The following is a 24,331-nucleotide window of genomic DNA, read 5'->3' as shown; positions in this document are numbered from 1 at the left end:
GTACCGCCATATTGTTACTAAGAGCTATTAGATAAGGCTGAGTCGTATGAGATGGTTGTATATTCTTCAGCACGACACTCGCCTCTTCCTTGCGGTTTGTTCGACGTTACTCGGTAGGCTTGCGATATGATGCTAACATTTACAACAAAAATGGGATAATCGCGTTAGCTGTAATTGATGACTTCGCATAGAGAAGATGTCGTCCCTGTCGTCATGCTTTTGATGACCAATATCAGACAGCTAACTCCCGTGGACTGGGAATGTCTGGCAGATACGAGAGGTGATTACAGAGGGACATTGTGTATTGAAGTGGGCAGGTTGGGTGTGCAGTGAGTGATACGAGAGCTGCGTACGCCCCCAAGTGCTGCAGAATCGGTAAGACGACACTTCACATCAAGGGGCCTGGCGTCGTTGCAAAATGCCGGACTTGAAAGACAAAGTGGCCCTGATCACAGGTATTGTGTCGAACCAGCATTGGAAATAATAACATAACCGGGTAAAGATAAGTAAACAATTCAATGGGAATTATTATTGGGCTGTATCAGAAAAACATGTTTCCGAGGTCTGTGTAGCAGATTATAAGGCTATTTGTTTTGTAAGTGTTTGTCGTGGCCCATATTAGCGGTGATGTGCATTGCTAATTATGCGCCGTGAAAAGAGTTCGCGTTGAAAAAGCATGGTGGCATCAGTATTTGTTTATTCGGCAGGGAAAATAAACTAGCGTTGGCATTGGATATTTAAACTATAGATCATGAAATAAAGCGTGTTAGACCACTCAAGGGGTACGAACAAAGTAATTTCCGCTTCTTCTGAGTTGTCTTCGTAAAAATGCGGGTTATGCTTGCGAAAAGCTCCATCGGAGCTCATTCGAGGCTTTATAAATCTGGGAACAACGTAATGGTATGAAAAGAAGGAAATGACCAGCAAAGAAAGAGCAGCGGCTTGTATGCGGTTGTGCTACTTCTGTGGTGGAAAGAAGTTCCTGTGATACAAATTTGGGTCGGAAATTGTAGAGATGTAGAGATTGCAGTGAAAATAAACATATTTCAGCAGAAATAGCGGTATAAGGTACTGAGAAATTCTAGGGTCTCTAGAATCCAAAGAGAAATGAGAGCTGTTGCCGTATAGAATTGAGGGAGAATAAAAACGCCTATGTGTCGCAACTGGAGCGTACATTGATGATTCCCAAGTGGTCAGAACTATTCTGTGGCCTTTCACAACAGCGATACGTAAAGCCCAAGTACTGTTTCGCGTCATTTAACCACCAAATTTGAAAATATAAAACTTAAGTGCCTTGTATATATCTTCATTATTTTAGAGCGCAAGCTGTGGATGGTGAGTTCTGCTGCTGTTTAGCCATCCTCATCAGCAACCTACGGGGCATGAGAAAGCGGCCCTGGTCTGCTGTAGTAGAGAATGAATTATAGACCACGAAACGAGGGCGTAAGTTGGTCGGAACTCCACCGCAGAAGCGAGAGTGTAATGCGTGACGTCGTGAGCAAATGCGGCGTGCAGAGCGGCCGTATTATCCTCGACTTGACGTGATGAAAGTGTCACGAAAATGGTATGCAGCGATATAATCGCATTCACAATCAGGATACTTTCAAATGCCGACAACGGAGCGCCTGACATTCAGTACTTGCCATGCATCGTGACAACGGGCCACGTAGCAAAGAAAAAATGTGGAGAGTTCGTATTGGACTTTGGTATGTAAATTACATCATTCGGCGTGTGAGGGATTTTATTTGAGCGTTTGGCACCAGATTACAGCACAGTTGCCTAACTTCCTCATCAAAACGAGACAAGCGAGCAGTGTCGCATGTTGCGGTAACCTTGTGGATGTCCCGGAAGCTGTCTTTCATGTCGGGCGCTTCACACGAAATTAAAAACGCAAACAATGCAGCGTCGTACGCTGTTTTACACCTATTGCAGTGACGAAGTTGGATAACGGCAAGTTGAACCGGCACCGATCTCCGCGGTGGGTCAAGTGCTCACACTCCGGTCGACGGTCTTTACATGCAATGCTTGGAGACGTACTCTTGTAACCCATTCCTAGTGTGTATACGTAGCACGTGACTAGGATGCGTAGCTTGTATTGATAGCTGCGCAGTCCGTTGTTCGTTTTGGAACTTTTAGTCAGAGTTCTGCGTGCACGCCGCCTAGAACGCGGCGGTGGGAGCCGGGTGTCATGGTAGCGTGACACCGTATTCCGATGTGGGTGTTTGTGATGAGACACCCTTCCTTTCGAGCCCTTCTGTACCACTATGAATTTTATAGCTGTCATTATTCGCCCGGACTGAAGTGTCTAATTTGCAGCTGTAGCTGCCATTCACTACAGCCTGTACGAAGTTAAGATGAGTGGCGGTAAAATGCTATTGCACTACCACTTAAAGCTGGACAGTCTGCTAGTAAGGTTCATTCCCATTGTAGCGATATAATCCAAACCAATGTGAACAACGGATCGCCAATCCGACGGTGTGTCTGGCAACATGGCATCTGCAACTGCCGAGCTCGAAAACTCCGCGCATAAGAAATTTGTTTGTGATTGTGACACTGGAGTTTGCTATTTCCTCATTGACATACTTGTTTATTTCCGAATTTTTTTTGCGCATTTGAATATCACTATTAGGCAGTCGCAACCATTGACGAGGTACATTGGTGGGGTTTGCGGAACAAGCTGAGAATAATGAACATATTCTGCTGCAAATGAAATAATAGGAAATAGACATAGAAATGTCCGAACGGTAAAACCACAACAACAAAAAAACAAAAATAAAATTGACTTCTGCAGGACGTGGGGGTAATAACCAAGATTAGAAGTAGCGATCATAGGATGGTTAGGTGCAAAGTAAGCCTGAATCTCAAGAAAGAACGAGACCTCTGAAAAATAAGAAACCCGACACGGAGTCAGTCCGAGCCAGGATGCAGGATTTTAAAAGAACCCTTCACAATAAATTCGCGTATTTAACCGGGGAGGACGAGGATGCGGTACAATTACGATATGTGGCACCAGCTGTGGGTCATGTATCCTGTACAAAACAAACTGGAAACCTAACTAATAAAATGAAGTAACTAATTACGAAACATAAGAACGCAAAACGATCGAATACGGCGGGTCCGACTGACTTAGTTGAGCGGTCTAAAGGGATTAGCATTAATAAAATGAACGACATTCGTGGGTACAAATGGCAGTGATCGAAGAAGCACTGGAAACTATAGGCACAAACAGAATGTACTCAGTCAAGGACGAGCAGGGTAAAATTACACATAATATTGACGAAATAATAAAAGTAGAAGAAGGAGTGTACATGAGCCCAATTCAAAAACCCAACAGAAAATACGACAAAATTATCTTGCAAGAGAGTAGGACATTCTGTCGTTTGTAAAAAAAGAAATCTCTGTCGCGCGACAGAAATTCTGTTGTTCTACAACAGAGATTCCTGTCGCACAACAGACCATCGTGATGTTCCAACAGAAATCCCTGTTCTCGACAGATATTCCTGTTGTACAAGAGAAATTACTTCTGCATGCAGAAACTATTTATTGTCTTTTGCGACTGGGAGGCAAAAATGCAATCATTATCCTGATTCACAAAAAGGGTGACATCGAAGACCTAAAGAACAACAGGGCATCAGCGTCTTTGGCTTGTTTGCGATCTATTTGCAAAAGTAATAGCTAACCGAAGAATTACCACACTCCATTCTCATCAATCCAGAGAAAAGGCTGGGTTTACTGAAGGATACTCGAGAATGAATGTCATTCACGTCGTCAGTAAACTGATAGAAAAATCCGCAGGGTATGATAAACCCCTTCACATGGAATTTAAAGCTTAACGATTAAACAAAAAACAAATTATGTTCGTTTAAGAGTCCCTTCCGAAGTTTTGTTTGTTTTCCTTCTTTCTTGCTTTCTTTTTTGCCACGAAGCCAATTGTATTTACTTGTTTTCCTATTAACGTGCTGTCAGTACTCTTCGCTTTGTTTGTTTTCAATGTATCCTGCCCCCCTTTTAATGCCCGCCTAGTGAGGGCCTTTAGGGGTATTTAAGAATGAATAAAGAAATAAGTTCCATGTAAAGGGGTTTAAATTTTAATTTAAAGCACGTTTGATTCAGCGTGCACCGCAGAAGTGCTGAAAGTGTAGGGGATAGAGGAGACCTACCTAAGGCCCCTTGACGAGTCATATAAAGGATGCACGGGCAGTATAATCCTTCACATCGAAGTGACCAATTCCAGATCCGGAAGGAAGTACGACAGGGGTATACCATCTCGCCAAAACCGCGCACAGCTTATCTGGAGGGGGTATTCAGCAAACTTGACCGGCAAAGCACGGGATTACGGATAGACGGAGAATACTTGAGCAATTGGAGGTTGGCAGAAGATATAGACTTTCTAAGCGAGTCTGCAGAACACCCGCAAAAAAAATGTTTGAGGAACTAAATAATGATAGCAAGGCCGTTGGACTAAAGATAACTACAAATAACTTTAAAATAATGATAATTACAACGCCGAAAGCGCGCGTTCACCATATGTAACTACGCAATGGAGCAAGCAGGAGATTTCAACTACCTCGGTCAGGTCGTCTGTGCTGGTCCCAATCATGAGAAAAATTCTGCGCCAGAAATGGTATGAGCTGGGGTGAACTCGGTAAACATTCCCAAACAGCGAAAAGTAAGTTACTCCTATCACTGAAAAGGAGAACATCAAATCTATGCATCCTCCCAGGGATGACAAATGTAGCGGAAACTTGACGCCTTATTAAACAACTTGAAAGCAAGGTTAGGTCGGCTAAAGCAGCCATGGAACGAATAATGATCGCAGTATCACTTAGAAGCAGAAAACGAGCTTCCTGGATCAGACAACAAAGTACACTGGAAGATATCATAGTTTAAACAAAGAAAAAGAAATGGACTTAGCTGGCCATGTGGTTAGGCGAAATGTCAATCGGTGGACTACCGTTGTGACAGAGTGGACACGGAGAGACTGGTTTTAAAAAATATGAAGGCCAATTACTCGATGGAGGGACTACAAAAGTAAGTGCGGAGGTAAAGACTAGACTTGAGCCACCGGACAGGAGCGGTTGGATGTCGATGGGAGGGGCTTTCGTCCTGCAGTGGACCTAGTGGGCTGTTGATGATCATGACAATGCAGAACCGAGCAGGGAGCAACTGGGCGGGATGGCACACATAAAAACTACTTTACAGACGGTTAAGCCGCAGCGGGCGTACAACTTTCCAGGAGAAATGTCACATTTTATCGTACCGTAACAGAGCAGTTATAAAGAGATTGGAATAAGTGAAACATCGGTCGAGTGTTTCCACTGCGCAATATATTTGTTTGACAGCGTTTTAAATATCGAAAGAGAACAGGCCATATCACCAAATAAAGCTTTCAGTTTGAGAGGACTGTGGCCTGCAAGGTGTCTGATGAACAATATTTTTTGGCGGTTTGGGAACAAATATGCTGTATGGCATGCGAAATCTCAAAAAAATGCATTTGACTTGATCAGTGTCCGCAACTATGTTACATTTCGGAGGTGTAGCATATGGGGCCACGCATTTTATTTCTACTCGTACAGTAATGGGGTAAAGGTATACTGTAATGTAATGTGATGTGCTAGAGCCTGTAGCAACCATTCCCAGTGCATTGTCAAAAAACGAATGAAACCTTCACGACTTTAAAAATTTGCTGCCACGTAGGCGCATCATCAGGCATCGGTGAAAGCACGGCACTGCACTTCGCCTCACTTGGAAGCTGGCTTGCCCTCATGGCAAGAAACGTGGAGAAGCTGGAGAAGGTGGCTGAGGCTTGCCGCGCCAAAGGAGTACCACGCGAAAAGGTAAAGTATCCTGGATATCGCAGCGTGCAAAGATAACTGCGAAAACCGGCCCAAACTGCGGCACATCACCCACAAATTCAGCGCTTCATGTGTAACAAAGTTTCCCGCTACACGCCCTTTTTCATGTGGCTGGGGTTAACTCTATCAGTGGCTGAATTGCTATTTTGAGGGTGCATGAGTAAATCGCTTTTGCAAGTTTGGCAAATCAATTACAAGCTTGGAAAATTGATATATTGGTTTCGTGTTTTCAGTCTCAGCTCCTACCCCATTCTCACCAGTTGCGCGTCCCTAATTTCGCTCTGGTTTCAACGTATTGGGACTGGGATTAACACTGTCGTATTCAGCTGCGCAGAATTGTCGATAAGGCTGTTGGGGGCGAAAACGAAGCTACAAATTTCTTTGTTTATTTCAAGAGTTTATTTGCATGCGGTTCTGCGCTTACCTGTGCCCTGGCGATGTAAGTAGAGGAGGTGGTAAATGGAATCTAGGAGAAGCGTCTAGTCTAGGGAAATTACGTTGCGGTCCATCGCGTTGCGTGCGGCCACTGCGGCCAAGCCATTCGAGGCACTGCCGAGGCAACTATGGCGCAATGTATGCCATAACACTTTCTCCACATTCACGCGTGTGTAGCTAGGAGCACAAGAATACATTCCTGTAGTTTTAGATTCCCCAAGTCTGGAGAAGCGCATTTCTTTTCACACTACTGTCTGGGATTCATTTCTGATGGAGGACTCTGACTGGCATCGTAGCAGCTCGATTGTGCGTACCTAACACCACAGTGCTCGGGGACTGCTCAAAAATGTATATTTTAGATGACACACAATCGTACATGTATTTAACGAGAAACTGACAATTACTTCTGGAAGAATTTTTTTTCAGGCACACTTTGGATGGTGAGATTAGGCGTGTTGAAAATCCTTTATTGGATTTTCAACACGCCTAATCTTACATTCAGCTTCAAGAAACATTCAGCTTCAAGATGCAGGCGGTAAATCGGATGCTTTTGCATGACGAGGACGCTGACTGGTGCTAATACATGCACTTTTTCATTCAAATGATTCACTCGCAGTCCATCATACTGTTTCGAAGTGCCTCTCGACCATTTTGGTGCTGGATGTTCACATGTAAAGATATTCATTCCCAAAAGCGAAAGCTGAGAGTGGCATTGAAATTCTTCTCGCGTTCCGTTCAGATGCGCGTATGCAGCGCTTTCTAATATAGACGCGGCAACCTTGTAGAATGGTAGCGCATTGCGAGCGCTAAATTTAAAATATAAAATAATGTCCAACGTTCAATCATTTCGCAACACGTTCAAATTAAAAAAAGTAATCTATGATGCTATGTAAGTACACCCTACAAAAAATGGACTTTGAAATCCTGGGCTTTGTGGTGGGGGGTGAATCGTTATTCTAGAGTTCAAAACGTGTGTACCCTGGCACTGAGCAACCATTTGCCGTGTGCCTTAAACACAGCCGGACCGTGCACTCCCAGCATTTTAACATTCAATTAGCCTAGCCAGATTTTTATTTTTGGAAGATAAAGAAGTTTGGAAGATAAAGAAAGTAGAAGACTACAAAATGCATAGAAAGTACAATGCCTCGTCTTTTTTTCCAGTGTAGCTCTCCAGTTCATGCTACGGTGGAAATAATGGGTGTAATTCTGGCCGTCACGAACAATTGCGATAAGCGGGAAGTTCGCGCTAGCGGTGCCTATAGGCATTGCTGCTATCCGTCTAGCGTTCTTTTTTCACAACCCTAACCCAGATTGGGCCAGTCAGATCGGAGCAGTATAGAGAAAAGAGCGCTTTTCTGATTTAAAGGCGTTATATATTGCCAAAGTGGAGACTGTTTTATGTGCGCCGAGGTTATCGCTTTCGTCTCCCAACTTGACTTTCGTAGATGCCACCGCGTACTTTAAGCCTTGTCAATGGCTGGATGAAGAAGAGCTTGCAACCAAGAGAATATGTATGAATCTGTACGAACGCCTCCCTGATAACAGGCGTTGAAAGGGATGTGCGATGAATGAAGATGGGTCGTGGTATTGTCCCGTTTATCTCAAGCCCTTTACCTATGAACGCAGTAAGCGTAGGACGTTGGTTCATCTCAGTAATTTGTGTGGCAAACGTACGAGGTGAGCGGTCTCAGCCAATGCCTCGAGATTCTGGCCTTGTACAGACGCGGTGCACTCTTATAAACATAGAGTAAACGAAAATTCTAAGTATCATTTAGGTCGCCATCACATGTACATTTTAAAGCAGATGAAATTATCTAGGTCATAAATAAATTAAGTAACCCTTTTCTTGTAAAAATGACAGTCCAAGAAACAGAAGATGCATTCGCGAGGAGTGAAGGAAATACTGTTTATTGCATGAGTTTCGTCAGCACAAACCATAATTGGAACTTTAAAATACTATAAACGAAAAATACAGAAAGCAGAAAAACTTTGTTAAACAAGAAAATGTATCATTCAGGCAATGACATAGCCGTTCTTCAGTGCAAAGTATACTTTCACAGAAACGCAATAAAAAGAGGGTTGCAGTATGACGCCTACCGAGCGCAAGTCTCACCATCTACAGCTGGTTTTGTACAACGTAATGCACGTGGGCGGTTGTAAGTACGATCGGCCAACTTTGTTACTCTACAAATGACAAGAATAATTATCAAGCAAGCAACAACGATGCTTTTCCACAGAAAGGGGCAGTTGAGCCGGTCGTCCTAAAAATTGACATTTTGTTTTTAATTACATAATTGCTATTAAGGTACTCGTTGTTTATCCTACGCGAATATATTTTCGCAACATAAGAGTGCGTTACAGAAAAGCTAAGGATTTGAGAATGGTGCAAGAGGGCCAAAATAAGCTTCTAGGTTCGAAAGGATCGCCCAAAAGGTTGGTCCTTTAAATCTTGCATAGCAGTAAGATGCATATATTTACGCCATGCAGGTGCTCGTGGTTCCAGGAGATGTGTCTCTTGAATCCGATGTGGCTGTTGTCGTGGAGAAGACCTTGGAACACTTCGGCAAAATTGACATTTTGGTAAGAGCACTTGTGCATTACAAATAGCAGTACCTCGACCCTGAAAAGTATTTAGAACGGTCATTGTTTAAAGCGTTCAAGCCGAAGTTCCTGGCTATATACCAGGACGCAAGTACGTTTTAGTGATACCTAATTATTAAAAAAAGCTTAATAAGAACATCTCTATTCCCACGCAACTTCCTGTGCCCGTGTCTAACACCTACAGGCAATGCAAGAGTGGTAGCAGTATTATTATTTGCGAATGAAAGTACCTCGGCGAGCAAAACTGCAGCTTTGAACTTGTGAAGAAAGCCATTATGACATTCACTCTATTCTTCTGCTATGACAAAACTTCTAGAATAACTAAACCGAGACGGAAAGAGTTGCTGGGCTTTATCCTCTTTCCGACCAAAAAGCAACCCGGGATCTATGTTTCCAACGCACATGTATTTTTACGTGGGTGTTTTCGATTTTATTGCACGTTCATCATTTTCGCAATCGTGCTTTGCCATGTTTTGCATGATTTGAGTTTCTTTGGTTTTATGCGCACTCAAATGGAGGAGGTAGGGCTCTTTTAGTTTTGTTTCACACCAAAGCTACTCACAAAAACCAGATGCTCACCAATCCGATGAAGAACCTCAACATGAACATTGTCGCAATAGCAAATTACAGATAATCTTCATTTACTTCGATTAAAAAAATAAGGAACAAAAAGAAAGATTGGTGGCTAAAGCAAGTTTAGTCGGTTGAGTAAAAACGTTTGATAAAGAGACCGTTAATATAAATTTATATAAAAGGACAGCCTTGTTGAGGTCATTTTCCAGGCTCACGTAGCCAAAATAATAGCTCTGATCGGCAACTTGTGCTGCAGGAAGAGAACATTTGCCACGAATATTGCAAATAAACTGTGAAAATTTCCTGAGAGTAGGTGAGTGGAAGATATTTCCATACCCTGATATAAACTCCAGTGCTTCATTAAACGTTGATAACACAATACATGAATAGGACATCGAATAATTTTTTATGCTTCTTACGGTCGAGATTACCTGGTAGGTCCTGCCGTCTTGAAACAACCAAAAAATGAGCTTGAATTTTATTGATTTTTTGTTTCGTGCGCAGTAATTTAATAATTCCAAAGGCGTTTCTGCCCACCAATGTCTTGTCTATAGATGGACGTCAACACCAAAAGTGTTACACGAATTCATTGTTACATTTTTGTTTAAACATTCAGTGACCACCACATGTGCCGAAATATCTCACAGCCTTCTTAGTATTGAGATCGTCTAAAAAAACGTTTCTTCGAAGGCACCACTCCGAAATACCAATAATGCTTTATGTTTGCAAAAAAACTCGAGGCGCTGAACCCACTACGACGAGGAAAACAAAGAGCTACAGATATAGGCGCCATCGTATTTTCTTTCTGCTCGTCCGTTTAGCGCTGCATGTTTTTATAAATGTGCAAAAAGAGTTATTCAAAAACAGGTTTTTTTACACTTTATGGCACGTTCTGTTTACTCCCACGAAAGTGTCGTATCATGAAGGTGAAATTGACGCCTGCAGACAAGCACTTTGCGCTCATGCATTCTCCACTTTTCGTTGTTTGCCCTTTAACCTCCAGAAGGCGCTCAAGTACCCTTATCATAGCTGACCAATTGCTTCCTCATTGGTCCGTGGTGAACCAAACTTTTCAATTAGGTTAACAACGCTGGAATTGGATCGGGAGGACGAACGGACGTTACTCTGCTTGATGACTTGAACACTGTGTGGGCTACAAACGTTCAGGGAGCACTGTGCATGACGCAGAAGACGCTGCCTTATTTACGAGAAACCAAAGGTTTGATATGCACGTTTTATTACTAAAGATTACGACGTTGAAAAAATGTGTTTCCGTTGTGCTCTACATGTGTTTTGGGTTTATTGTATAAGACTTACTACATCGATTTTTATGTATGTTTTGACCCAGTTTCTGAATTCGATTGGATTGGAAAAATTTTATCGATGCCTGCAGTGCGCGCTTTCGGACGTAGACTGGGCCTACGTCGTCCTCATGGCGGGTATGCGGCGCGGATCCCCACTGGCCGTTGCCGGCTCCCCGGGTTCCTGCCTGGCCAGCGCCTCGAGGGCCTGCTGGACGGCCCATAGTTGTTCTTCTTGGTTGTCGCTCAACGTCGCGGCCTCTAGTCGCGGCGGCATGCGCCCAGATTTAGCTTCGTCTGGATTCTTCATACAATCCCACAACATGTGTGCAAAGGTGGCCGTCTCCCTGCGGCATGTCTTGCACTTGTCGTTCGGGTGTGACTCAGGATACATTCTGTGGAGCAGTGCCGGGCTCGGCAGCGTGCCCGTTTGTAGTTGGGCGAATACAACGGCCTGCGACCTGTTTAGCCCCGTGCAGGGCGGCGGGAGAAGTCTGCGGGTCAGACGGAAGGCATTGGTTATCTCGTTGTGATTTGTCATCCTGTCGTGTACTAAACCATAGCGGAAGGTCGCCGTGGGCGCGGTCGGATAGTGCTCGCGCCTTAGCGTGTGCCGTTTCGTTGCGGTTTGCGTTTCTTTCCGACGCCTCGCCCACGTGCGACGGGAACCACTTAATGCGTACCTTCTTGTTTCCTTTCACTTCTTGTAGTACGCGGACCTCCGTCGGTGCGATTCTGCCCTTGGAAAAGTTCCCTACAGCCTGTCTGGAGTCGCTCAGCATGGTCTGGCAATACCGGTCTGCGATGGCCAGAGCGATTGCTATCTCCTCGGCCTCTTCGGATTGACTGCATAACGTGCTGGCTGCCGTGCGGGTGTTTTAGTCGGTGTCGACCCCGGCGACGGCGAAACCGTTGCGGCCGGCATATTCTGCCGCGTCCACGTATCTGGCCTTGGTGTCGCTGGCGTGTATGTCTGTTAGCGCCTTGGCTCTCGCTCTTCTTCTGCCTTTGTTGAACTCCGGGTGTACATTCTTTGGAATAGGATCTACTCTGAGGTTTCGTCGTACGTCGTCGGTAATCGAGCTTTTCGCCCCTTGTTTCTCGTGGAAGCCTAATTTCCGAAAATAGGTTTCAGTATTTATATTGTACGCTGTCTTGCTTTTGCCAGGTGCAAAGATGCCTTGCTGAACACTTCGCGACTGCTTCTTTTTGAAACATCCCTGAGGCAGCCGACTTCAACTATGACAGTTTTTTAGACGCACTTCAAATGAATGTTTGTCCATACCAAAATTTTTTGTTGCTACTTTTCTGCTCTAGCCACTTCACTAATCTGGAGCTGCAACCTTGTTTTTTTTGTAATATCCTCTGGATCTCTGAATGAGGACGAGCCATACAATGCCTTTTTTTCCTTTGCTTCATTCACATTTTTAAAAGAAAGTGAGCGCTGTGTTTAAACAGTTGACGCGGAAAATGAAAGAAGTTATTCTCCGAATTTGGTGATCAGTGAGCATCAATAGAGGCAGAGAAGGAGCAGTAAGGTTACCGGGAAATTATCTATTTTTGCTTATTCCATATGAGGTCCCGGAACGAACGTTAAAACAAGTATGCAGAAGTTCTGAAACTGCGCAGACTAGCCAACTAAGGAACACGCCGGAACCGTTCTTTCCTGCAGGATCGCCTATCTCCGCTTAAAATGGCTACAGACATATTTCTTTTGGTTGTTTGCAGTGAGCGCTTGCATCCCACGGCAGCTGAATGTGTAATAGGAATTACTTTATCGGCTGTCTAGTCATAGTGTGTCCAACTTTGTGTGGGCAATGCTGCGTGCCCCAAAATAGGTGTTAGAGTTTCTACCAGTTAGGTGTTTACCACGTGTTTACCTTTGTTGCCAGAATCCTTTAGTAGTTGGGACGTTTTGCCGACACGTTAAAGATCCCCAGGTGGTAAAATTAATCCGGAGCCCTCCACTACTGCGCGTCTCATCTCCTGCGTTGCGTCGACGCATTAAACCGTACAATCAGTGAATTAAATGTCTTGCCGACAGAATTCAGGCTTTACTGCGAAGCAGTATATGTCTCACCTCTCCAGTTTTCATTCCGGTGAAGCCCATTTACTCGGAGCTGATCGGAGGCTCATTCTGACCACCACCGACTCCCCTTTTACAACAGTTATCACAACGGTTATTCCCCGCAGCACCACCGATTCCTCTTTCACAAGTTCTGCAGTCAGCTGACAGTCGCGGCAGCGCCGTTATCAGGTGATTGCGGAGAATCTCCAACAGCACGAATGGGTGTAAAACCACCCGAAAGCCATCGCCGCAGAGAATTCCACCTCGCCCACAACCGGCGGGTTCCTGGTGGTTGAAAGCAACTTTCCCCATTGTAACGCCGGCGTGAGCGCACAATTCTTTGCCTTGGAAGCCATTCCGAGTGACATAGTTGCGTCGGGGGCCTTCGTTGACCAGCGGGTCATAGTTCTTCTGGTTGAAGTATAATATGATGTTAGTCTGGCCGCATATAAAGTCTTTCTCTCTCCCTTCGCCGGTGTATTCGACGTCTAATTATGCGCCCATGCCAGGTTGCCGGTTTAGACATGCACGGTTTGGGGGTGCAGAGCGGGGGCATGCATGCTCAGCAGGGCTTAATGCCACTACCGATGGCATACCCGTTGTAGTGGTGGGAGGTTAAAACGTGGGAGTGTCACTGCGCAGTGCACCCTGCCAGCTGTCCTACACAATCAAGGGGTTTGGGTTGGTGTATATCGCATAAATAAGATGCTTGTGGCTGGGCAGCCAAAGGGACAACCACGTGTGTTTTCGGTAGGGTAAATGTCGAGGCCTTCGAGGTGTTAACTGGCTAGGGTACACAGATGCTTTTCGTTCGCTTGGAGAAAGAAGAGCGGAAACTGAGGAAGCGTCAGCCCGAACAGAAGCGTGAACGGGCGCGAAAACAACGGAAAGCCGTTGCTGCCTCAAGTTCTGGCGTTTCCAATAGCTGCAAACCCCTCCCGGATGAGCAGCAACTGGCCCGTTTGGAACGCCCACATGGGTCAATATCACTTTTCCAGCTTTAATGGGATTTCAGAGTCACATGTTCGACAGTGTCTTTTTTTACTAAGCGCCCGCTCATGCCCGGTTGGCGGTTTATGCGTGCACGTGTTGCAAGCGGAGGAGGAGGGAGAGGAGGGCACGCGAAGCTAAAGGTTTCATGCCTTTACTGATGACGCGTTGATTGTCTTGGCGTACGGTTTGAACGTGGTGGTCAAACAGCCCAATGCGACCGCTCCGGTGTCCTTAATGGTAGAGTAGATTAGATTGGCGTGTTACACAACAAGTACGATTCGTACAACGCGGGAGGGAAGGAGGCAGCTCTACGTTTGTCCGGTAGGATAAAGCTCGTTTTTTTCAGAATTTCATTTAGGTGATTGGCTAGGAAGTATGCACAGTCGTAAATTACAAACAAACGTGTTTTGTTTCGTTCTCTCCGGGGAGGGTGAGCAGCTCCGCAGGTCATCCCTTTCACAGAATGGAAGGGAACTAAATTTTTTAATACTGAAGCGAATATTCAAGTCAATCAGCCTTGAAGCGGTTTTGTACTACATTTTGCGGCATCTTCTGAGTCACGGAGACGGAAAAAACATTCACACGGCTTGTAGATTTTGTGCAATCTGCAATCTGGGAACAGGAACACCACAACTGGATGCTGTTTCCGCCCCATATCTATGCACTCCCTCACAGACCCATATAGATTGCAACAAATATGGCCACCGCAATACCTTACTATTACCGGAGCGTAAGGGCCGCAAGTAGTAAGCCACATTCCCACCTATACCACGCTGACGCACGATATCCTTCTCGTTTAAATGTGGCAACTCCAGGAAGCGTAGCACTCAATGTGCCCTAAAAAACTTTACAATAGCACAGGCACACGCCAAAAGGTGCTGTTGTATGCCGAATATATTTTGGGGCGACTGTTCATTGACCTTTTTGTGAAGGCAAGTCATTGGCTTGATAAAATCATTGTTTAAAAAGGTGCGCCCCTACTTGGAAAAATTGATAAAACTTGTGACTGAACCATAGCAAGCATGAATGAATATTTTAGGGCTTGAAACTTGGCTGCGGAAGTTATCAAATTTGTGGTACTGGTGTTTCGAAGACAAATATTTATTTTCTTAACGCCCTCGCATGAAAATATATGACCAAACACTCGAACATCTAAAAGAAATGTGGCGCTTTCAAAGCTCAACCGACATTACAGTGATTGCTGCATAATAGAGAACGAGGGTTTGTTTGTGATTAGAATGGTGACTTTCCGGTATTAGTCAGTTTCAATGAATATTTGCTGGAATGTATGGTTCGTTTCTGTCTAATTTACGGGCTGAATCTATTTTAGGATGCATCGTGAATGTTTCTAGCATCGCATCGCTTACAGTGGTAAGTAGCCCTTTTTGGCATCGAAAACTGTCCTCAATAAAAAAAGCGCATGTAGACGGGCTGTGTGCGTCCATTAGCTACTCACCAACGCATTTTCTTATTTGAACATGTTTGAAACAGCTGCATCTGATCAATTCAAACTTTCAGGCCGCCTCTTTAAGCAGTTACTAGCTAAAAAAATTTCAGCTACGGTGTCGGCTTGCTTAAGCGATTCGTATTCTTTTTGTCCTTTCTGGCACCTAGCCAAGGCACCTGAAATTTTTACATGACGGCTTCACACACGTCGTGTGTAGCGCACTACTTAACCGCTATATATCGGATCAGAAAAAAATGGCCACAACTGAAGACGCAGCTTTTTTTGGTAAAGTTTACTTCTCCTGCTGGGATCGGTTATCTAAAATGCCACTTCATTTGAAAGAGCAAACAGCATTTTCTTCCACAAACCATTGTTGTGTGGCAAGACCAACTGGAAAGTTCCTGCCTGAGGCTTCGTCACTAACGATATATCGGTCTTCTGACAGCTGCCGTGGGTAGTCGTAGGTTCTATCCCGGCACCGGTGGCCGCTTTTCTGATGGTGGTGAAACTTGACGACACCCGTATGTCTAGATTTCGGCGCACTTTGTTGAACATCATAAGTGGTGAAAGCTAGTCCCGATCCCCCATTCTTAAGGTGCGTCTTATAACTAAGGTGCACCTTCAGTGCGTTCAACCCCACAGTCCATCAATATTGTGGGTAGTGCGCCAGGGTGGACATTTGTGTGTCGCGAAAAGGAAGGAGCGACGGCACACAAGTGGAAACTTCCTGTGGCCCCAAAAGTCAAGCTCGTGACCCACGCGCAGCAAAATTACGTAGATTTGAAGCCAATGAAGGGCGTCAAGGTGAGTAGGAAATGAACAAGTAGCGGAAGTGTGCAATTACCATTTCTTATTTAGCTTTGCATTTAAATTAAGAATGTATTGATGACTTCACTCCTACCTTAAATGACGGCGGGAACAGAAGCATTTCGACGATCTCATCGCTGAACGAGAAAAATTTAGCACTGATAGAAATAGAGAACAACAAATGGCAGCGCGATCCTGGAAATTCTGACGTTGCAAAGAATGACATTGTCTAGCACAAATGACAGTAAGATTAACCGCTACAGCAGCCATGAAAGTTGCTGTCAAAGTCCTTATCTGGAGTGGGAGTTTTTGAAGAACGTGGTTGACCCATCAGTCGACACATCCACCAGCACAAACATGTCGTCGACATCGTTCAGTGACTTCCATCTCCAAAAACGCATGGCGGTATTATTGCGAGTCAGACTGAAAAAAATATAAGTCACATGTCTCAGTGTTCCTTTGAGTGATTAATGAAGCTTTAACGGAGCTACCCCTCGTCGGCAGGCTAGTAGAACACCAAGGTTTCCACGTTCTCTATATTCGCGGTTTATGCAAGCGAACATGAAGCTACCTTACCTTGCCTTGAACCTATACAACCACCCATACAACAAATTTTGAGTTCCCATGTGTGCTCATGTGTTAGGGCTAGAATTTTCAGCCCTCGCCTAAAAGGAGCTTGGGGCCACACAGATATGTAACTAGCATTTATAGGCTTGATTATTGATGCAGGACTCCTTGCATTGGCGCGTGATGCTGTATGTTATTTACGAGTAAGAATATGGTGGAAACAGACGTCTCAGAGGTGTTGCGAGTATAAAGCTAATAGCAACAAAGACATGACAACTGCGTTTTAATCAGCATTCGTTTTTTCAGCACCTGCCAGGTAATATTACACATCGTGTGTAGTCTGTGTCGTCTATTAGCTCCTTCTCGCAACCGTTTTCAGTTCATCTGGATTAAAACGCATCGGGGTAATTGTAGCAGAAGAAATATCTGAAGATTAAGTTGAAGGTAGATGCCCATAGCACAGCCGGCATTTACCGTGATCACGGCGGCAAGGAGCTGTCTCTGTATATTTCCGACTACTTAAATACCAGCATACAACAAACCTAACTGGGGCAGCACATTGCTCTAGTTGGCTCGCCAATCGCCCCTTACCATGTGTTATCCTCAAAGTGTCCACCCAGCAAGAAAAAACTTTTATTTCCCCCCTCTAATCTGAGCAGGAACGGGTTTATTATACATACGCCAAAGCATTATGTAGTCAGGTGTGGCCTCTCAGAAAGTTTGCCCATTTAAAGTAGTGTGGTGCAGGTTCCGGCTGGTTGTGTAATACAAGTGGGATTGGAACTAATCTTTGAGGGAATGACCAAGCGAGGCAAGGAGAGAAAGGGCAGCAGAATAGTCTTTTTCCAGTCTTCAAAAAGTTTTGTGTGATGATACCCTCCTATTTTTCAGGTGTGTGGTGCGGCGGCTTACAGCATTAGTAAAGCAGCCTTGGACCACTTGACACGACACACGGCTCTCGGTGAGGCTTTCCGAATTTTATGTGCACCATCATCATGATTCACTGAAGCGACGCGACCGCAATCTGGAATATTGTAACGCAGGCCAGATCTGCTAAAAAATTCACCCCACCTCCCCGAAAGGAATCGTGATGAAATGCGAATGCCCATTTTGAACACGTATTTCGGGGTCTTCGGCTCGGCGTTGGCGTTTCGCAGCGGCTTCGCGAGCACGGAGTTCGGCGTCGGCAGCTCGCTTCAAGCGCTTGCATTCGGCATCACGCGCTCTTCGCTTCGCAGCCTTGTCTTACGCTTCTTCTTCTCCTCCGGTTGAAGATGACGTTGAAGCCACTACAGTGACGTCACCTCCAGCGAGAAGGTGTAATGCTCGAACTGGATTGTATTACACTTCTTGCTCGAGGTACCGTTGCCGGCAGACATCCCATTTATATATACTGCGACCAAGCGAACGGGAGAGTGGGGCGAGCGTCGAGAGGAGAAGCACCGAAGCACCGCGCCTACCCTCGCCTACACTCTCACACACACGCGGGAGCTCCGGCGAGCTCCCGCGATGCGAGCGCCCTCACACGCCCGAGCGGGCTCCTCCTCTCCACTCACTCGCTGCTGATCCGCCCGCACCACCTGCTCCGGTTGCTAGGAAAGAGAAGGAGCGCGCGCGCTCGCAGCTGTTGCTATGGGAGAGGGGGTGAGAGCGGAGAGATAACACCTGCGGGCGCGTGGACGCCGCACGGCGCCTGACATGGCTCGACTAAGAAATGCATTCGCATTTAAAAGAAGCGAGGTATCTAGGCAGGCGCCGTTTTTAGATGCCACGCATCTCTTGCTCTCGGGTATGTCCCTCCAGCGTCGTTGTCGCGGCGTCCGCACACCACCTGCGCATGCGCAAACTCTCCTCTGTTCTTCTCGCCAACAGCTGTGTGCAACGCGCTCTCTCTGTCTCATTATCATAACAGCTCCGCGCGCTTCGCTGACGCTTCTCTCTCGCATTTGCTCTCGCTGCGCATGCGCAACTCTCCTTCGTTCGTCTCCTCTCCTTCAAGTGCTGAGCGGTGAGCGCGCTGCGCCGGATCAGTCAAGTGCGTTCGCTTGACTGCGCTTGACATTGCTTGTGCTTCGCTTGACGACGACGACTCCGTTGCTTCTTCCGATGTAGTGCGATGGAAGCAACAGTCCCGTCAGCGAGTGGTTTGACACAATCGAGTACCAGCGTCAATCCAAACGCTGATGGCAACTCTCTCATGTCGCGTATGCATGTGCATGAAAACTAAAATTACGCCCATCTTCCCGCGTATGAGAACACCCGCATGTGATGGAATGCATCATACGCGTTCACAACACGTGTCACGCGATTTAGAGAATCAACCCAATGGAAACGCCAATTGAACCCCCCCCCCGATGCGTCGCATCACATCAGGGTTCCCTCCCGGGAAGATGGGCGTAATTTTTCATGGAGCTATGAGCTCTAGGGGTCTTTGTTGAGGGCTCCCCCTAACAAACACAATTCTTGCATTCATTTTCCCTTACTGCTTGAAGATTACAACTTGAACAGGGGTCATACTTCTCAGTATTTCAATAGAGATAATAAAATCAGATTCAGAGAAAGGAAAAGCGGCCAAAGGTTTGCCCGTGAACTCATTAGCCCTTCTTCAGTAGCAGGTTCGTGTTTGAAATCGGGGCGACCGCCCAAACAATGTACACTGGCAGTCTAAAAAGCAAGATTTCAGGAAAGGTAATTTCTAGGCACATGTAACACGTTAGTTGGCAACATGAAGTAGGATTCCACAGATAGACCAAAAGAAGACAGGATGGGCGCGTGCGTACACCTAAAACGGCGAGCTGAACAGAGCATATATACCTGAAATCAGCCAACATGATAACTTCTTCAGGGCGACAGCGTTCAATGAAAAGCAAATAATAATCGCAACAAAGACAGCCAAGATGAGGCTAAAGCCCTTGTCCAAATCATTTATTGACAAGCTCAGAGGACTGCAATCATCACGCACAGGTGGTTTGAAAAAAAAAAGACGTTATGGCATGTAACGTAGCCCCATCGCATAGAAAAATATCGTCCTAAAAACAGCTGAGCCTTCAGGCGCACGACAAAAAGAACGTTTTACGCACTGGTCAACCTGTTTGGATATGTCTACTTTTTGATACCATGGGAGCTATGGTGAGGATGTGTGAAAAATAGGGGCGCGTGGTCCCTTGCCTTATGGCCAAAACGAGTCATAGATCCGTCGGCGTAACTCTCGTACACCCATCCCCCCCCCCCTCTAACTCCTCTCTCTTTTCCTTCTCCTTTCTCTCATCTGATTCTCTTGTCCGCCGGCCCTCTCGCATCGTTTGTTCAACAGCCCTCATGGAATTCTACTTTTCTTCTTCCCGTTTCCTGCCTCTGTTCAGATCCACCGCGTTTTGCACATTCTCGTCAATACCTCGCGGTGTGCACGCAATGAAATTTGCGCTAATTGTGACCTGCCATTTTTCATTGCAGAAAATGCGCCGCTTGGGGTTCGCGTAAACGCTGTCAAGTAAGGCGGTATTCTTTTTTTTTTCTACGAACCAAACCTTTGTGCACTTATAAAAAAATAATTTTCACTTTCGAAATTTGTAGTTATTGTATAGTTCTGTAAGTGCAAATTTTTGTTAAATAACCCCTGCAACCAAACAATGGAAATGAATAATAATGCAAGGCTAAACTGTATTTCCAATTTATCCCACCCATGTATAAAACTAGACATACGGGCCTTTGTCACTTTGTTGTCACCGCATCCCACGACGCTTTATCGCGTAAGACGCGCATGCACGCGTACCTCACTCAGTGCGAACTAACGATTTTAAAAATTCATGTTTTTCTCGCGTAACACCTAACTGCGATAACCGCTGTGTGAAATTCTGTTGCGTGGTAAATGCTGAAATGTAGTATAAAGGAAGTGTGAAGTAATATTCTTATTGTTCATCCCGTGTTTCAACAGAATTTTGTACCGCCTTATTGTATTGCTTGTAAACCGTCAGAAATATTATTGCTGGTCATATTATACTGCCACACCTCCCTCGGGTTCGGGCCCATTTTGCGACCCGAAGCGTTGTGTAAATACAAATAATAAATAAATTCAGCTGCATCAGTTAAATAAAATGAGCAGTATTACACACAGTATAAATAAACCTAGCATTTACCCTGCCGTACCCACAGGCAAAATTGAAGCCCATGGGCACGTTCTTGCCTGTTTAAACAACACGAAATCACATGCGCTTAAAATATTCACACAATTAGATAAGAAAGATATGACGGATCAATAGGGTAAACACAAAGGTGCAAATTCGAGGTCCAATACAATGGTAGAACCTAACAAATGTGGAGTTATAAGAGTTTTTAGCATTCGGGCAGTTAGGCGTTTTTGTGCGCAGAAGAAAGCTAGAACAGCAGTACTATTTCAATGGTGAGTAATCGAGGCTGAATCGTTGTATTATGTTGCAAATTTCGGTGAAAAAAATTAAGGAGCAAACGATTTGGTGCAATTGTTTATGAAGTTACAAAATTAACTTAAAATTGTTTATCAATTTCTATTTTTGCGAAATGCTCCTTTGGGAGAAAAGATGTTGCTGCGAAACAGTGCCCATTTGTTCCCTTTTTTAGCATTATGTTATCTTATCTCAAGGAATAAAACTACGTTTCGTGGTGTGCTTATTTGCCCTTTTTAGGCAGAAAACGGTCTTTCTCAGTTAACATTCCAGCAAGAAACGATATACACTGTGAATAAAATGTAATGCAATGTAATAAGAACAATATGAATACTATCCCTATATCAGCGGGTGTGTGAGCGGTAAATATATTTTCGAATAGACCAGCTATTCTTATAACGATTACTGCGGAAAGAGAAAATAGTTTTTTTATCAACGTTATCGGCGCTGAATTTTGAATCCTCCTGCCTTTTACGTCGATGAGAACCCCCGCGACTCAAGATTTTGACGAATGAATATACATCTTTGGGAAGTTACATATTTCATGCATATTTCTGCGGTGAATATGGTAAAAACACCATTTCAGCAGAATAAAAGCAACGTTGTTTTTGTGAATAAAAACCGCGATGAGGATTTATTTGATTTTTGTTTCACAATGATGAAAATGAATATTTCAACTGAGAGTTCCCCTGACCCGAAGAACGTTTTTCTGAAGTACTTTCAACTGATCAGTGAAGTTTCTATATTTACATGCTGGATAAACAAGCAGGGGCGCAATATTGCTACTGACAGTACTACAATGCAAAGTATGAGCGACGTCTCGTAAATTTTGAGTGCATTGCGTTATCACCTTTTTCACGTGTATTTTGTCATGGCTTAGCCCTGGTGTCATCCGAACCCCCCTGGGAAAGAAACCGGAATTGACGGACGAGGAGCACATGAAGGTATGTGACGTAACAAAAGTTTTCACTTTTTTAGGTTATCCGGATATGTGTCCATAGCGTTGAGCGGTCATAGAATCAGGCAAGAAATATATGCCATGATTTTCTCGGATGACGTCAGGCTTTTTGTATCCTGATATAGTTGTTTGACAAATTATTCCAGCCCATGGTTTTACAGTCATTTTCTACGCACGTAATCTGATAACTAAGCCACGCAGTGGATTGAGATGGGGGTTGAGATGCAGGAAAATGAATTGAGGTGCAGGAAAAAATAAACTAACAAAATGTATTTATAATAAAATATACTGCCGTGGTTTTACATTTGGATTGGGATCTAAGGAATACAATGCTAATCATCAAGGTGGACCTTACACGTGTAAAAGACCGTTTTGTAATTAGTTTTATCTACCAAGGCTCAATAATACAATTCCGTGAACAGAGCAATGAAATTGCGGAGGAATATCTTCGCATGTAGACTGCCAACACCTTTTGTGATAAGCGGAACCGCGTTTGTGCCCTGGGAAAACTTTTGTGATAAGCGCAACAACATTTGGGATATAAAAAAATGTTTATCAGAAATGAGCATTGTAAAGAATGATTGGTGATTGCTACTATAGGAATCATGGACGTGTAGCTAATACGCGCACTCCAGATTCTTGGAGCACAACAAAAGAGCCAAGCGAACATTTTGAGTAGGCAGTGCTCACGTGCTCAAGCCAGATCACACATTCGTGTATATACATGGCTATACATACAGGGGTACCTCTGGGTGCACACCCACACAGACACACAGCACGGCGTATTATTAAATCATTCCTTCATCATTCGTGCATTTCGTTGTGCCACCGCGTGAGCGAAAGAGAGAGAGAAGATTCTTTAGTGAGACCACAGAGGTGAGCCCTGCATACTGCTGGGTTTGCTAATTCAAAAGTTGGCGAACATGTAACAACACCATGTTACATGCCACCGCGTAACAACAACAACAATAATAATAATAATAATAATAATCAATCAATCAATCAATCAACCTTTACTTTCGGTGCCCAGGAACAACCCTAGGGTCTTGGTACTGGTACACCATATACAAAACATACATAAAAACAAACTTAAATCAAGGCAACACAACACCCAAAACCGTATGCATGAAAGAAACAATAAAGTAAAGATAGTTACAGTAATCTCAGAAAGCAAAACAGCAAAAAAAAAACAGAAAAGAAAAGAAAAGAAACAGGAGACCTAGCGTTGCAAGCCATGACACTCGGACAGCGAAATGTTCAAGGCACGTGAAAAACAGGAAATACTCACCGAACATGACAGAGATAAGTTATACGCATAAAACGAAGGTTTCAGAACAAAATGTTCGGAAGTTTCAACTTTGAAAGAAGCTCAGCATTACAAGCACTGGCACTCAAACCTACAGAAATTCAAGCAACGCAAAACCAGGAAATGTGAAAAACAAACAAACAAGAACATGATTTGCCTAAAATAAATACGGCACATAAATTTGCAACGACATAAAGGCACTTAAGCTACAACAGTTTTCAAGTCGTTTGAGAACAAAGAAAAAGAGCTCTGGAATATATCAAGACGATCAGAATATTCATTATATGCACATTGTATTCTGCAGATGGACGAGCGTCTTCTACTTAAAGCATCTGTTCTAAAAGTTCGAAATGTTCGGAAAAGTTTGTTCGGCAAGTTGACATTGATAAGTGCAACCAAGTCGTCACACACCCGATATACAGCGTCAATGTTCACATTTAGAGTATGTGAGGATACGATTCGGTGAATACAATGAACATTGACACTGTATAATCAATCAATCAATCAATCAATCATGTTTATTTACGTGCCCAGGAACAGCCAGAGGCCTAATAATAATAATAATAATAATAATAATAATAATAATAATAATAATAATAATAATAATAATAATAATAATAATAATAATAATAATAATAATAATAATAATAATAATAATAATCAATCAATCAATCATTTATTTAACGTGCCCAGGAACAACCGAGAGGTCTTGATGCTGGCGCACAAAATAAAGAAAAAAATAAGAATAACACAATAGAACAAGCTGACTGTTCAGAAGAAAACTATCAGAGACACAATGCGCACAGAAATATTAGGACGACAGGACAAAAGTAGATTAACACAGTATGAGAAATAGCTAATTATAATGACGAAAAGTCAGATAATATACATACATACATACATACATACGTACATACAACAATGCGCCAGATAAACTAAAAGAGAAGGATAGAACAAATTGCACATCTGATGTTATCTTATAACGGTAGAAACCTTGGA

The 24,331-nt window shown here is 44.1% G+C and overlaps 1 protein-coding gene across 1 annotated transcript in view; it reads left to right on the top strand.

Moving 5' to 3' along the window:
* Window positions 1-265: 265 nt before the first annotated feature.
* LOC144147124 (meso-2,3-butanediol dehydrogenase-like) overlaps window positions 266-24,331 on the top strand; it is a 33,283-nt gene continuing 9,217 nt past the window's right edge. The window contains exons 1-8 of the mRNA XM_077679197.1: window positions 266-455; window positions 5,698-5,837; window positions 8,778-8,870; window positions 10,545-10,683; window positions 15,157-15,197; window positions 17,539-17,608; window positions 20,101-20,137; window positions 21,949-22,012. Of these exons, the coding sequence (XP_077535323.1) occupies window positions 419-455; window positions 5,698-5,837; window positions 8,778-8,870; window positions 10,545-10,683; window positions 15,157-15,197; window positions 17,539-17,608; window positions 20,101-20,137; window positions 21,949-22,012 (621 nt within the window). The 5' untranslated portion in view covers window positions 266-418. The remainder of the gene's footprint in view (window positions 456-5,697; window positions 5,838-8,777; window positions 8,871-10,544; window positions 10,684-15,156; window positions 15,198-17,538; window positions 17,609-20,100; window positions 20,138-21,948; window positions 22,013-24,331) is intronic.

Source organism: Haemaphysalis longicornis, unplaced genomic scaffold (genome assembly GCF_048455015.1).
Source record: "Haemaphysalis longicornis isolate Haplotype H1 unplaced genomic scaffold, Haemaphysalis longicornis Haplotype H1 scaffold_7, whole genome shotgun sequence".
NCBI lineage: Eukaryota > Metazoa > Arthropoda > Arachnida > Ixodida > Ixodidae > Haemaphysalis > Haemaphysalis longicornis.
The sequence above is the reverse complement of the archived record's forward strand: the minus strand, read 5'-3'. Positions and strand labels throughout refer to the sequence as shown.